Here is a 17,046-nt window from a genome sequence, read left to right on the forward strand (position 1 = left end):
GCATAGAGGGTGACAAATCGGTACCTCAAACTATAGTTTTTTTTCTACCTTTCAGCCCATTTTTTAGCTATTTTTATGGGCCATGTCTTTATTAAGCCTGGACGAACGCCTGAATCGAACATGTCCTTTAGTTTAAAGGGACATATATCATATATTTATGGAATATGATGGGAACCAACTCTTGGTTTTTTAACCATATCTAACTCATGCGGTGATAGGAAGGCATTAAATTGAGTAATAAGCATATCAGCTAAGCAGCTGTAAATAAATTTAATCATCGTTTTTTTAAACAAATAATATCAAGTTTATCATTCATTTAAAATACATTTTAAAAGGATCGCCTCCATATTTCATCGAGACACCTAGAGTCGCCACTTTAAACTCCAGACCTGAAGATACTCTCTTGTCAGGCCCTCCTCAATCTATGATGGCCATTGAAAGCCTCATAGTTACACCCGATAATCTCAACGTTATAACCGGATCCGATACCGTCCCCCCACAAATTTGGAATTTAGAAGTATATTAAAAAAATGTTAAATTATATGTCAATTCAAAGTATATATATTTATTTTACTTCGAATTTCTTAATGACACTAATGAATGATAATATATTGAAATTTATTTTAAGACCGGCCAAATATCCAAAATATTAGAAGGAGAGGAAGGATCATCTGACTTATATTTAGCTTCAAACAACGATAGAGTCTTAGTTGGTTTGGCACTGAGCGAACCAATACCATCATCAACTCCGATCCCCAAGAAAAAGTTAACGGTATATTGAAACCATTTATAGTATATTCTTAAATGTTGTTGCATAATATTAAGTATAGGCATAAATTATTAAAATTAATATAAAATTTGACTTGATATTTTTGTTTTTGAATATTCTGACCAAGACCTGGGACATCGATTCTGGAAATAAAACTATGACCTATGGCAAAGATTCGTTCTCGGCCTTAACCCTTCTCAATGACAAACGAACAGCTGTTCTGACATCCTTCGAAGAAAATTCTCCGGGTAAAGGTAACGAGGTTAACGTTACCCTATTAGACGTATTAAATGGCGGAGCCGTTGACAAAAGACTCAGCTATACCCCTACTTTCCCACTCAATAATGTTCGGGCATTTTTACGAAAATCCTCTGACGATAATTACATTTTAGCAGGGTTTTATGAATCTTCCCAACAAGCCTCTCCACATGTTAAATCTATAGACGATGGAAACTCTGGGGGTATTTTTTTTATAAAATTATGTTAGTCATTCAGGATTAAGAAGGCTTTCTTTTTTTTTCTTTCTTTTTTTTCTCTTCTTTCTTCCTTTCTTTCTTTCTAAGGAATGGACCCTAACCCTTTATGTGAGTTGTAATTATTAAACCGTATATAGACTTATTTATAAAAACTACATTCATTAAAGTTAGAATATTATTTTTTTGTATTCATTAAAGTTAGAATATTATTTTTTTTGTGAAACGAAATTAAATATTTAAAAAGGCCTGTGCAACGTCATAATAGTTGACTTAGGCGAAATTAAACGCGGTAACACGGACTCCAAAGCATTCAGTGTAACCGTAACGAATCCAGAATGCGTAGTGATTCTCAATCCCGACCGAGCGGCTACCGGTTCTCCCAAAGGGGAATTAACTCTCTGGAACTTGAGCACGGGTAAAAAGCAAGGTCATTTGCGCGAGGCCGGAAATTGTGCTCACCTAGGGCCTGTTACGGCCCTCACCGCCTCCCCCGATGGTAGGTACCTAGTATCAGCTTCGAAGGACACGAGTATCAAGTCCTGGCAGGATTTAGGCAATAGGGAATTCGTGCATAAAATAGCCTTCCACGGGCATAAAGGACAGGTTATTATAAATAATAAAAAAAATCAATAAAATTTGCTTTTCCTTTTTATATATTGTTTGTTCGTTTATATACAACTTAATAACATTTAAATTAACCTAAGTATCATTGTTTGTTTCAGTTTTTTTTATAAAGAAAGTTTTAGTTTGAATTCAAAAATTATAGTTAATAATTAGTTCCTATTTCCTTATAAAATTTTATTTACATAATTAAATATAGGTTTTAATAAATTGTCTCAGAGTCTGAAAAATAATCTCAAAAATATTTCAAAATTTTGCCTAAAAATGCCAAAATCTTTTATATAAGTAAAAAAAAATTGTAATTTTTATGCATAAGAAAATCCTTCAAAATGAAATCAAATTTTTTTTTATTTCTGTTATACAAAATTATATCGCAACGCAACTATTATCTTATTTATTTTTTTAAAATTTAAAAAAAAAACACAATAATTAACAACTCTTTTAGGTGACGTGTTTAGACCTATCTAGGGACGGTAAATTGTTGGCGTCCGGCTCAACGGATAAAATGATCAGATTATGGAATTTCGAAGATGGAAGCCATTTGTGTTCGTTCGAAACATCGACCGAAATCTTGAACATCAAAATTAGCCGAGACAATCGAACCATAGTCGCGATAGGTCAGCGGGACGGAATCAAAAAACTTATCATATTGAAAGTATTGCCCTGAACGAACGAATTTTCCCCCCATCCACTCTAACCCGATCCTTCTTAGCATAATAATTATAAAGAGGGGGAAATGGGATGAGAAAGGAGATTAAGAAAACTTTGCGATTACGATATCTCAAAAACATTTACAAAAAATAATAGATTTATTAATTTATTTATTATATAATACATACTTAGAACTAACCAGGAACGAAAAATTATTGTAAATTTTTTTATTGAATTTTAATTTTTGTTTCATTTTTTATTAAAAAAAATATAATCACTAAGTCTCACCCTTTTTTTCTTATATTTTATAATAATATATTATATTATTTAAAAAGCGCTCCTAAACCGATTTTTTGCCTAATTTATTTATTTATTTTTATATTTTTTAAAAAATAAATTTTTCTTTGTATAAAAAATAAAATAAAAATTAAGGTTTGATTAAATTACTTAGCGCTGTTTAGGGTTAACCGATGCTTAATATTTATTCATCAATCACTAAATAAACATTTTCTGTTTTTTAAAAACAAAAGATTAATTAATTAAGAAAATGAATTCTCCCCCCCCCCCCCTCCTTTCCTTCCCCACTCTGTTTATATTCAATATTCAACGAGAATCCGTACAAGAAATATATAATCCTGACAACAATAAAAATTTTCAAATCTTCCAAAATATATGTATTTATTTTAAAAATATTGCCTATAGTTATTCTCTTTTTCGATTCGCCGAGAGAGAAAGCTAGCTAATAATTAATTAGTATATGATTAAATAAGACTGCCAAAACCCCGCTTTTTTTGAATATAAGGACATAAATTTTTTAAATGCATTATATACAAATGAATTTATTTATTCTTTGTTATCATTTTAATTATTTTTTTTGCACAATTATTATCTGAACCTAATACAAAAATAAATATTATTATTGATTTCTAAAAAATTTATAAAAATTATATATAAATATATATATATTTTTTTTATAAGAAGTGTGAATTTTTAAATAATTTTTACCAGTTCATTTTTTTTTCTATCTCTTATTTTGCCGCTTATTTCTATAAATTATTATAAAAAAGATAAATAAAAGACAAAATTATGAAGGTTGAAGACATTTAAAGTTTTTTAATATAGAATACTTGTCTGCAATAGGGTAATCGGTCAGAAGTGACCTGGGCAAAAATACACTGGACATAATAAAGAACCCGGACAAAATAAAATAATAATTTTTTTTTAAATGTTAAGGAAAAAAGTTTAATAAAATAATTTAATTAATAATGCGCAGTCGTTGTGCATTTTCACACATATTTTTTCTTAAAAAAAGTACTGGGTAATGTTTAGATATTGGTTAAATATTGCTACGCGGTTCGTGGCAAGGTCTGATATGGTATAGGGACTGAGCTCGCGTATCACTTTAGCGGTTAGCTTAAGCCTACGCAATAAAGTTAGTGTCTATATTAGAATGAGGAAGAATACTTATTTTATAAGATACATCCAATACGTTTGGTAAAATCTAACAGATACTTAAAGCTGTGTAGTAAATTAATAAAAAAAAAATTAATTCTCATTTTAAAAAATTTATTAAAATTTTTCTATTTGTGTCTTCTCTGGGTATTTATGTCTTGTCCGGGTATCTTTGTCCAGGACATTTATGACTGGGATTGCTGTAATAGATGAGATAAGATAAAAAAAAATGAAAGAAGAATGAGAGAAAAGGTTTAAAATAAGATTTAAAGCTGGTAAGGTGTCGGTTGTCGTTTTTTTAAATATTACTTTATGCTAAAATAAAATAATGCAAAGTTTCTTCCTTTTACTAAATAGTTTTTAAGATATATATATAACATTATTTATAGGCTGAGACAAGTTATAGTATTTTCCGAATTTTATTAAAATTGTATAAAATTCCATTTGAACTTACACAAGTATAAATTTTCAACTTTATTATATTCAGATATTTTATATCTACTTGAGTTCTTTGCCTTTTTTTTATCAATATTCATATTTCATATCTAGGCGTTTGCTTTTCCATTAACTCATTTTGCTTGTAATATGATAGAGACAAAGATGAGTGCCTTCATACTAATAGAAATTTCCTGACTTATTACCTAATCTAAATATTTAATACGATAAATTTTCATAAATTGATGAATGGACCTCTCGTTAGCTTGATATGCTGAGTTAAGGATTTATGTGAAGTTTGATCTTGCACCCTGAAGGTGCTACATAAATAGAAAAGGAATTTAAACTAATCATTTTTACTGCTAAAGGTTAGCAAGGGAAGATATACAACGAGCAACAGACTTAGCTATAAGAATTGCACTTTTGGGAGAAACAATAATTTGAAATGTGAAAAAGAACAAAGATTTCCCAAGGAATAATCAATTGACTGACTGGGGACAGTGGCTAGAATGCGGACATCAGACTGAAGGTGGTCTAAGAACATAAACCCAACCATCAGACCTAATATGTACTAATTTCAAATTTTAGGCTTGAAAAACAGATTTTATGAAGAAGACATAAAGAGAAAAAATGGATTAGTAAAAATTTTGAACAGTGATGCAAAATAATCAGGGGAGATAACATCAAGTAATATAACAGCGAATGAATAAACATATTGAAATGACACATATTCAATAATATGAAAAAGTATAACTAAAAAAAATAATATAATATCACTATAATTAAAGCAAAATGAAAGGCGAATGTGAATGCGAATCACAAATAATTAATATATGTTAATAGAATATCCAACAAGGGACGATTCGAGATTCTTCTATGTGAAAATTATAACAATAAATAATTTGAACGACTTATAGATTAGGAATAGGGCAGGCGGTTTTGGTGATTAAAGCAGTGATGTACAATGGAAGAGACCAGGGCACGTTAAGTGCAGCTCATTTATAATTTTAACTATTATTTTGTAGGAGTTGAAATTTAAGCCTCATAAAAATATATAGCCACTTAATTTTAACAGAGTAATGTTTGAGCATAACAAAAATTTTTAAAATTATACTGAATGCTATTTGTAAAGTTCAAAGGATATCTGGTACTATTAATTATTAATAAATATACTTGATAAATATTTTATTTTTTCTCAAAATCTCCAAATTCAATTTATACTTTATACGTATTAATATTATGATTCTATTTATAAACTATACATTAAGGCCTATTATAATATATCAACAACAAAAAATTATATTTAAGCCATTCCTTTGGTGAACTAAATATAACCTATTGTTATACCAACGTACTCATATAAGGACAAGGCTAAAATGCTATGTGTTGGTAAAAAAATTTTATTAAAATATTTATAATAACATATGTTTCGCAATTAAAATATTCGATGTCAGTATAATAATAAAATATAATTCATAATATATTTATATAATTTATCACATTTAAAATCATATAAAAATTTGTCACTTTGTTGGGGGCAATTTACAGTTACAAGTTAAACAACCATTATCAAGAGCCATTATTTCCATATGGACAAACGAAGCACATAATAGAAGGGCACATCAACCCAGCTGCAAATTATAAAATTAAAGCATATTACGAATAAAAATATTCATACCCGCTGGATTTACTCGAGCTGTAAGGGCATCCGAAACTCCACTCCGCCCGCCTTCAAAATTTTTATATTAATAAAATTTAAATTAAATTCATCTTAGCAGATACCTTGTAAAGGATAGGACGATGACGCCAAATTACCGGGGTCAGTGTTGCATTTACAGGTTGGACAACCATTAGTAACATAAAACATTTCTGCAAACAGGTGAACATTTTTGGATTTGGTTTACATTCACAAATTGGGCAGTCATTGACATTCAACACGTCACCAAAAGGGCAACCTATAAGGCAAACATGTGGACAATTGGGATTATTTTTTGCATATACAGGTTGGAGAGCCATTAACATCCAAAACGTTACCAAAATTTGCATTATTTTAAATTGATGTATCAAAATTTTTTAAATATTTAAAAATAAATATCATAATCTTACGTGTAACTGGCATTTCATCATCCCGTTTTTTAAAAGTTGCCCCGTTTGCCGAAATGGTCTAATCTATGGCGGCTAAGAATATTAAAACCAATGATATTTGTTTAAGTGGTATAAGAATTTTGAATAAATATTTTTAAAAATTTAATATAACGTAAATCAGTAAAGAGAATAATAGGGGGAGGGAAGGATGTGTTTATATTATTAGTAAGCATAATAATAATTCACCCGCCAATCCATAATTTGCTTCATAATTTTTTTAATTTTTTGCATATTATAAATTTATAATTCTATAATCATAATATTCAAATAAAATTTTGGTAACATGAGAAGATAAAATATTATAACTTTCGAACCGTTTAGTATAACGGTTCGGTTCGTTCCGGTTTTTAGTTTAAAATTTTATAAAGGTTTTGTTCCATTTCGGTTTTTTAAAAAAAAATCATATCGGTTCGGTTCGGTTTATAATTTATAACGGTTCTTTTCGGTTTGTTCCGGTTTTTATAAATTTAATTTAAAAAAAAATTAATCATTAACCATGTATATATTAATTTTAGAGAAAAATCTTTTTATAATTTCTTATTTAATTTAACCATGAATGATAATCTATAGATATTTTTATTAAACTTAGTAAATATAAATTAGACAAATCAATTCTTTTTATTTCATAAATAAGATAAACACAAACATGCGCAAATACATTGAGGAATAAAATAACACATAAATATAATGAAATTTATATTATTTATTTTTAAAAAGAGAATTGGAACGGATAACTAAAATATTTTCTAATATTTCAGGATTTAATTTAGTTCTTTGCGCAGAGAGTATAAACTTCTTTCTACGGATACCTGCGTAGCTGGAACTGCTAGCACAACCATAGCTAACTTATAAAGTTCTGGCATACTATTCTTTACATTTCCCCAATAATTCAAAAGATTTGCATCTTTTTCTAATCTCTCTATATTATCAAATGACCGAATTATATACTCTATTTCTACACATTTATTATAATTTTCTATGCCCTGAGAACTATTCTTATTAAGGCTTTCATGAGACATTAATAAATCTTCAAAATCATCATCTAAGTTATCTTTCGAATGTGAACACGTAGGAATAGTTTCTAGATTTTCAATATTCTGATTATTTAAATTTTGGATTAAGTTCCAAGTTTTATAAAGATGTTTTTTGGCGATATCTTTTTCTTCAAATGATAAAAATACATTATATCTTGGGTCGAGATAGATATATAGCTGAGCAAAAAACTTCATTTTTCAAATTAATCTCTCGTGCTTTGATTGTACAAACTAAAAGTTTGGCAAATGAAGTGTCTATTTTGCTAGTTTGCATGATACATTTGATCCATGCTGCATAAAAATCGCCCATGGTCATTTGTTCACTTTGTATATATTTTGTCAAAATATATGATGGATATAAAGCTTTTAATATATCACTAATTATTTTCCATTCATTCTTTGACAAACATTTTTCACGATCATTACTTTGGGCCGATATTTCTTGGCAAAAGTTTTTTAACTCTAATAATCTTTCCAACATTAAATAGATTGAATTCCATCTTGTGCAACAATCTATTAGTGGCTTTTTTAAATTTAATTTGGACAAAATAGACATTGTAGTCTGATTTCTTATTTTTTTGCAAATGTTTCTTGCTTTATTAATAATAACAATTTCATTTGAATTTTTTATGCAATCATTAATTGCTAATTGAAATGTGTGGGAGGCACATCTAATGCCCATTAACATGGATCTCGTATGAGGTACAAGATTAATATTTTCAATATTAAAAAAATGTTCTTCATTTTCATTAACAATTATATCATCATTGTTATTTAAATTATCATTATCTAAATAATCATTAAGGATATCATCTTCATCATATTCTTCATCATGATGTATTAACAGCTTAATTAATTTAATCATGTTAGCTGCATTGTCTATGGTTATCGTATAAATTTGATCAATTCTTATTTCATGTTCGTTTAGAACATCTAGAATAATTTTTTTTAGATATTCTGATGTATGTCTTTCTTTTATCTCTTTCATGCATAACGTTCTTAATTTTATTTCTCCATTATCTATAAATTGAATATTGATCTCCAGTATGGACCTATCATATCGAGTTGCAATATCTAATTTTAACGATATAAGTTTTTGGTATATTTCTTTTTTTAAATTTTGCGAAAAATCAAATGCCATTTTTTTAATATTATTGCGTATATTTTCAGAATTGATGGTTAAATTACCACCCAATCCTACAATTATCGGATCTATAATATTTCTAAATGCTTTGTCATCAATTGATTTTATTGGTCTCCCATGAACTGTGATTAACTCAGTGCAGGAGAGGATTAAAGTGTCTTTATTAATATTAATTTGTATTGTATTAGTTTTGGTAAAAGCATTTTGAATTGTATTATGATTATTTGCATTTTTTGTTATTGTTTTTTTAATAGTCAAATTATCTTCTTTTTTTTTTAATAATTTGAATTCCTTATCGTGGAATCTTTCTATATGTCGTTCAAGATTTGCTGCATGGTCCCCGGTTAAAACTTTACCACAGTTTTCTAGTTTACAAGTAGATTGATTTTTTACAATATCTAATTTAAAATATGATCGCACAGGATTTGACTTTTCCCGAACCATTTAATAGATACTAATATGCTATATGATGATGAATAGATCAGAATCTTTTATTATAAAAATAGAATAAATAAATTTCTTAATAGAATCAGTATAATTTTTTATTTATCTTATCTGACAAGATCTCCCCCAAAAATGTGAATTATATGCAGGCCTACCCTTCATATAATTATGCCGATTTTTTCCTCAAAAATACTAACAAAACAAACTTGTACACAGATGAAACTAAATAAGTGAATGGAGCTTACTAATACCATTTTAATAAATAATTTGATTTAATAGAGAAAAGAAAGAAGCAAAAAGATAAAATATAAAATAAGAAGAAAAGAAATAGAAAAGCTTTTTAAAATTCCAAAAACAACTGTCTTTTATTAAAAAATTAAAGTTAATTAAATTAAAACTTTAATGGATACTTTATCATTTTATAATTATCCAATTGAATTTCATGTGTTTAAATTTTATTTGGTACTATAAGATTTAGAAGGTTAATCAGTAAGTAGTTATTATTTCAAGAAATTATCCACTAAAGTGTAAATGGAAATAAATAAATAAATTAACCATAAAATACAGGAATATTAATTAACAATCATATGTTTTTTATTAATTTCAGAATTCTAATATTCATTTAAGTCATTATAAATTATTCATTATGAAAATATTAATTAATAAGAAATTAATATAAAACAGTATTTTATTAAAAGTAATCAGTACCTGATTTCCTTTAGATGTTAGTTAGAATTAAGATTTTTCCCAAATTATTAGCAAGTATTAATAAGCTAATTAATAACTAATATACATATATATATATAAGAATAAACTTGTTAATTTAAAGAATAGACTTGTTTGATTTTAAGATTCTTATCTAATTAACTGGTAATTCGCCTAATCTCTATTAAATTGAGTATTTATTAAAGTGAAAAGAAAAAACAATAAACATGGTGGTATTAATTGATATGTAAAAAAAATTCAATTTGAAAAGAAATAAAGAGTTTAAAAATTTCCCCAAGGAAAATTCAAATTTCAAATTTAGGTTAATAATGTTTAAATTTAATTATTTTTAAAAACCGTTTTGAACCGGTTTAAACCAGTTTAAAATATTTATAACGGTTCGGTTCGCTCTTTTTATAGTTTCTTTATAACGGTTCGGTTACGGTTACGGTTCAGAAAATTATAACGGTTCATTCCGGTTTGGCGGTTCCGGTTCGGTTCGAAACCCTGATAAGTATTATTATTATATATAATTCACTATAAAATGAATAGTAATATTATAATAATAAAATTTACATATTAACTTATCTTGAAAGTTCATATAGTAACAATTCAATATGTTTAAAATGAATATACCCTTTTAATAATCATATAGCCTTTTCCTTCTTTTAAATTTATTAACAAAAATTCTAAATAGTTATGGAATTCTTTTTATTAATTTATAAAATAGCAGGTTAACATCTCGCTTACAAAATATATAATAAATTTACAGCTAGGCTATCATCTTAGCAATGAATGGCATATCTTGAGCAATATCGTACACATCTATATTGTCCACTTAATTATTTTTTTATTTGCATTCTTTTAGTTAAGGTTTGAACACCTACTCATTTGGAAAAGAAGCAAAATTAGACGGGATTTCAAAATTAAAAAATAGATAAGTCTTCGAATCATGCTACAATTTTAAATTATTTAAAGATTCCTAGCCATCATTTGAAAAGAATAAATTATTAATATTTTTAAATTATTATAATTGTACTTTCTTTGTCTTTTAATTTCGTAAGGAAAATATACAATTCAAACCAGACCAGATAGTTCTAAAACAGTTAAGCATATTATATATAATGATCAGACACCAAGAGGATTACAAAAATTTCTATTGCAAAAACTAACAAAAACAAGAGAATTGAGAGTTAGATAATAAATACACTTAAACCGTTAGCTTTATTTATTCACATAGAAATATAACAAAAATAAAATTTGTATAGAGCATTTAGAAAATTTTTCTTTATATATCCCCATTTATCTGTAAAACAGTTTTAGTAGCTAAGCTAAAAATTCTTAATACCTGAGTACTTGGCAGTATGGTGTAATATTTTACGAAATTTTATGTTCAATTTAGCAGATATTTTTATGCAAAACTTTCTTAAAACATCTATAGATATAAATTTTACTGAAAATATTATTCAGACATTAACTGAATTTAGTACCAATGAAATATACAATGAGACAAATACCTTTTGCACTTATGTATTTAAATAAAGGAACAAAGTGTTATGAAAGCAATTAATAAATAGTTATTTTTTTACAATTAGTGAATATGAATATACCTCCGGGGATATTACAAAAAAATATACGGTTTTCCTTTAAATGCTTAGATTTAATGTTTAATGGTTTTAGAGTTAAAAAAATGGATTCGGATAACTATCAAAAGGCAACCTTATAACTCAAGAAAATTAAATTTTAAGATCCTAAATTAAAATTTGAAACTACAAGTATCCGAAAACTATATATAAAATTATCTTTAAAAAAATCCAAAATATAATATCCATATTATAAAAATCATCTTGTCAAGAATATTTTTCTAATATAATGCTACTCTTAAAAAATAATGTTCGCACTACCGAAAAGCTCGTCCTTAAACGTTCAAATTGTGAGTGAAATATGTGTATTTAATATAGCTCGAATGTGTTTCAAAGTGTGAAGAAATTGTTCTTAACTCTGGGGTAGTGTTGTTAAACGGCTCATTTTGAGCCGATTTTTAAAAACGGCTAACTCAATATTTTATTAGGAAAAATATCATGCAAGCCTTAAGATTTATCCTCATAGGTGGCACAAAGGTTTGGACATCTAACAACACTACAGTTGATTTTAGATAAAATGATGCAAAAGTAGAGAGACATTAAATAAATATAATGGGCCTCATTAATCATCATATTTGTGAAACTCAAAACAAGTTAGTTGTCTCAAGCAGTGTGGCTCTAAAATTAATAAATTAATATTGAACTTAATAAAGATCACATTTTTGAGGAGTTTGAAATTGGTCAATTAAATAGAGTTCGTGAGGCTACTATAACTAATATAATTAAGAAATATTAATTTTTGCAGACAATTTGGGATGCCTCAATGACTATCAATTGGATCTTAAATTTAAATAAGTTGTTCGCCAACTTCTTTTAGCATGTCGACGAGTTCCTTTTGAGTGGAAAATCGAAAACGAATTAAACCGGTGGGTTAGTGAACCACACCGTCCCTAATAAAAATGTTAGGCTGTTACTCTTAATTCCAGGGTTGTAGAGGTAAAAATCCGCTTCCCAGAATTAAGAAAATTTTAGCCAATTAGTTGATTTTCCATCGGCATATTTAGAATTACCTCTGGAAATCCCTAAATTATTTATGATACTAATTCCAAAGATTTATTCAAACCGAATCGTTCCTATGTCAAACTTTTACGTTTTGTATGAATCTAAAATATTGCAAAAATTTTAAGTCAAAAAGGTATTTTTGTAAAAAAAATTGCCTAAATCGTCCATGTTTCCTAATAAGAAAAATTTTTTTTGATGTTTTGGATGCATGGAAAAGAAATAGGAAAAATCCATTGCAGAATATTAGTTAACACTACGGCTCTTTTACGTTTATGGAGCTTTTTTTGCATATTTATAATTTTTTAAGTATACTTTTATTCATACAAATTTATTGCTAACGAAAAAAGCATAAATGATATTAGATTTTTACTTTTTAAAAATGCAGTAGAATAATTTATAGAGTATAATTATATTTCACATTACGAGAGTTTATATTTTAATACGATTTCCTGCAAAAATTTAAATTGCGAACGTTTTAAAGGGTGGGTATAACTTTTATTTTTCTTACAAATTTAATAAATCACAATTTTAAAATAATCTTGATTTTCAACATGATATCAATGAGTCGGAGGGGGATTACATGAGCAAATTTTACAACCATATTCATTTACAACGTTTCCATATGGGCAATATATGAGGCACAGAATAGGAGAGCATCTAGACCTGACTATGGTACAAATATAAAATTAGATAAATTTTAAAAAATAAAAGAAAAAACAAATAAAGAATTACGTTTGTCCAATAGTAAGCTTAATATCGTTTGGATTTGGTCGCGATATTGGGTATTCACTTTTAAATAAATAAATTGTTAAAATTCATCAATAAATAAAATCGCCTAAATAACATCCGTACCTCTAAAATGTTTGCGCTAAAGAATAAATTAATTTCAAACCAAACACATTAAAGCTTGTGCACGGGAATAGTAAAAAATAGTTGTTTAAATTAAATATAATAAATGCCCAGGATAAAATATATATGGATTATAGGTTAACTTAAGGATCAAAGAAAAATATATTACTCCCTAAAGGTTGTTTTAATGTGTCAATTTAGGGTTAATTGTAAATAAAATAAAAATGAAAAATAAATCATACCCATCGCATCTGTATTACCGACTGTAAGGGCATTCGAAATCAAGCTACTTCGTCCACCTGCAGAATATTGTCATTTACGATTATATATTTAGTTTTAAAATTAACTTTTAAGATAGTTATAAAAGCTAAAAAAAAATTTCACAAAAAATAGTAATCATGTTTACTAAGCTATAGCTAGTAGATTTGACTAAACTAAGCATATTCATACTTTGTGAAGGGTCTGGCAATGCCAACATATTTCTGGGTTCCTTGTTGCATTCACATATTGGGCATCCATTACCATCCAAAACATTGCCAAATAGGCAAAATATTTTGCAAACAGGTGCACATTTTGGGTTTGGTTTGCATTTGCAGATTGGGCAGTCATTAGCATCCAAAACGTTACCAAATTCGCAATATATCTTACAAACAGGTGGACAATTTGGATTTGGTTTGCATTTACAGGTTGGACAGCCATTAACATCCAAAACATTACCAAATGGGCAATATATTAAGCAAACAGGTGGACATTTTGGACTTTTGCATTTACAGGTTGGACAGCCATTAACATCCAAAACGTTACCAAATGGGCAATATATTAAGCAAACAGGTGGACATTTTTGAGCTAATTTTTTTTTTAACAATAAGATTTATATATTCAAAATGATATCATAATATAAACTTACTCGATACTGACATTTCATTATCCCTTTTTTTGAAGGTTTCCCCGTTTGCCGAAAAGATCAAATTCACGATCATTAATATTAAAACTACGGCTTTCATAATTCTTTTTTTTCAAAAATATTTTATAAATAATTAATGAGAAAGATGGGGAGAAAAATATGGGTTTATATAATATGTAGGAACTCTTCAAAATTACGTGTCCTACCTCAATCCATAATTTGCATGATAAATTTTTTTCCCATTTTTTTTTTATAAAACAAATGCAATTATATAAATATATATTTTTATATTAAAACAAATATTGGATAGACAAGAGAGAAAATATGTGTAAGTTATAAGAGTTATTATTATAATTTACTAATATGAATAGTAAAAGATTCCTTTAAAAAGAATAAAATTTACATACTAATCTTGAAAGCTCAAATAGTAACATCCCATTATTCTTTAAATGATAAATATGCCCTTTTAATAATCATGTAGTTTTTATATAAACAAAAAGTGTAAATAGTTATGAAATCGTTTTTGCTGAGTTAGGCCATTTCCAGACAGCTTTTTAAAATATTTATTGAATAAATGGCGTATGTGATACCTTTAGTTTAAAATTATATTTAAAAAATTAATTAGACAAATTATTGTCCTTTGTTTGGAAATATTTTTTTAATAGAAACATGCAAACCTCTTTGAAACGTCTGCCTGGAAATGGCCTTGTTTCCTCTATAATAATGCCGAAACTGGCCAGCCATCGCATGGCTTATAAAATACATAATAGTTAATACAGTTATAGTTTCTACGATGAGTGACGCATCTCTTGAACGATATGGGGTCCAGCTAAATTTTCTGTTGTATTTTTTTTTTAAATTTATACATTTTAGAATTTTAATAAAAAATAGTGAATTTTAAAGTATTTTGTTTTAGTCCAATTTTATCTGTGATACAAATTAATTAAGAGGTATTTCTGAAAAAAAAAAAATTAATTTCAAAAATATCATTCGCACTTAGTTGAGATAACTATATTTTCCAATTTTTTTTAAATTTATACATTTTAGAATTTAATAAAAAATAGTGAATTTTAAAGTATTTTGTTTTCGTCCAATTTTATCTGTGATACAAATTAATTAAGAGGTATTTCTGAAAAAAAAAAATTCATTTCAAAAATATCATAACTATATTTTCCAACCTATTCCATGGTTTCAACAACCCGCTCATTTGAACAATTTTAAAAATTTATAATATACCTTTATATAAAATATTTTTTTTTAATCTGATACGTTCATATTGATCATAAAAGTTAGGAAAGCATTCAATAAAAAATTATATTTTTTAGAATATGCCCGGATAGGAATACACCTCGGGGTGTGATAACTACAAATTAATCAACGCAGCTTTACCACAAATGCCCTAGATTTAATGATTTCAGAGTTAAAACGTAGATATTCTGATGCTTCTTATAATTAAATTTTATAAAAGAAAATGTGTTAAGCACTTAATCCAATTTGAGATGAAATAAACTATATATATATTTAATATTAATTAAATAAAATTTTAATGAAACATCGATATTCTAAAATTCTAATCCTGGTTCTAAAATAGAACTCAGGCTATCGAATAGTTCATGCTCTTGTAAACGATGATTATGGGCATGTAGACCAATAAAATCTTACACATGAGCCAAAATTGACCAATAAACTAATATCATTTTTAGTAAAAATAAAGAATGATTATATAATATTAATTTTGTGAAGAATTTTAATTATATATAATCATAGTTATAAATAGAGTTCTCATCAAACATTTCCGAACCCGGTCCACCCTATTAGGATTAATTTGAACAGGGAATCTTTCCGATCGGTCGGGTAAGACCTCGATTTCAAATTTTACTATTAAACAGACCAGATTCGGACTACTACGTATAATATAAATTATATTTTCATTTATTTTCAAATAAAACACGAATTTTTAGCCCATAATTTTTATTTCCAGTTTCCTTGATATATAATACTTTTCTCTCAATCCAATATTTTTCAATTTTTTTTCGGATCAGGCTTAGATTTTTTAATATTTGGATCGGTTCAGGGCTATAACTAGAAATTTTTTTGGGGAGGATAAGACATTTAGAGAGAAAGATATTAGATCAATATTTGCGTATTTTTATCAGAAGATGCATATTTATCACTTTTCGACATTTTTAAAATGAGGTTACTGAATAAGCAGATTAGAATATTAATTAGGCGATAAATAAAATATGAAATTTAAATCTGCGGTTAGCTAAATTCGGTAATAATAATAATAATTTATGTAATATATTCTTTTATCATTATAATTCACAGATAGAACAAATGGTAGATGAGTATATTTTTCTTAGCTTTTAATATCATTTCGAGCAATCTTAAACGAAAAGTTAGCCCCCCCCCCCTCCCAATTGATAAGGGTCAATGCTTAGCTTTGGCATGATTGTTGTTCAGATGTTAACATTTATTTAAAAGAGTCAAGTTGCTTAACTTTTACCAAGATTGACAAAATAAAGATTTTAAATATTGTAAAATTAGAAAAATCCCACTGAAATATTCCAGGATTAAAATATACCCCATCTAGTTCTATTTAATCTTTCCAATCCAACTAAACTATTTATTAACATTAATGGAGGCGGTAGGGGGTAAATTAATAAATTTCTGGGGCCTTCGCTTCCCAGACCCCTCTTTTGGCTAGCCTTCGGCCCTTTTAGCCGGTCTTCCGCCGGGTTTCCTTAGCTTATATATTTCTACAAAATATAG

At 27.2% G+C, this 17,046-nt stretch overlaps 1 protein-coding gene across 3 annotated transcripts in view; it reads left to right on the plus strand.

Annotated features, from left to right (window-relative positions):
* LOC135929791 (uncharacterized) overlaps positions 1-2,670 on the plus strand; it is a 58,836-nt gene extending 56,166 nt beyond the window's left edge. For all 3 annotated transcript variants that reach the window (XM_065466506.1, XM_065466508.1, XM_065466507.1), the window contains 5 exons: positions 336-517; positions 629-772; positions 897-1,230; positions 1,490-1,848; positions 2,312-2,670. In XM_065466506.1, the coding sequence (XP_065322578.1) occupies positions 336-517; positions 629-772; positions 897-1,230; positions 1,490-1,848; positions 2,312-2,533 (1,241 nt within the window). In that variant the 3' untranslated portion in view covers positions 2,534-2,670. The remainder of the gene's footprint in view (positions 1-335; positions 518-628; positions 773-896; positions 1,231-1,489; positions 1,849-2,311) is intronic.
* Positions 2,671-17,046: the final 14,376 nt, after the last annotated feature.

Source organism: Gordionus sp. m RMFG-2023, chromosome 5 (genome assembly GCF_954871325.1).
Source record: "Gordionus sp. m RMFG-2023 chromosome 5, tfGorSpeb1-WG-v2, whole genome shotgun sequence".
Taxonomy (NCBI): Eukaryota; Metazoa; Nematomorpha; class Gordioida; order Chordodea; family Parachordodidae; genus Gordionus; species Gordionus sp. m RMFG-2023.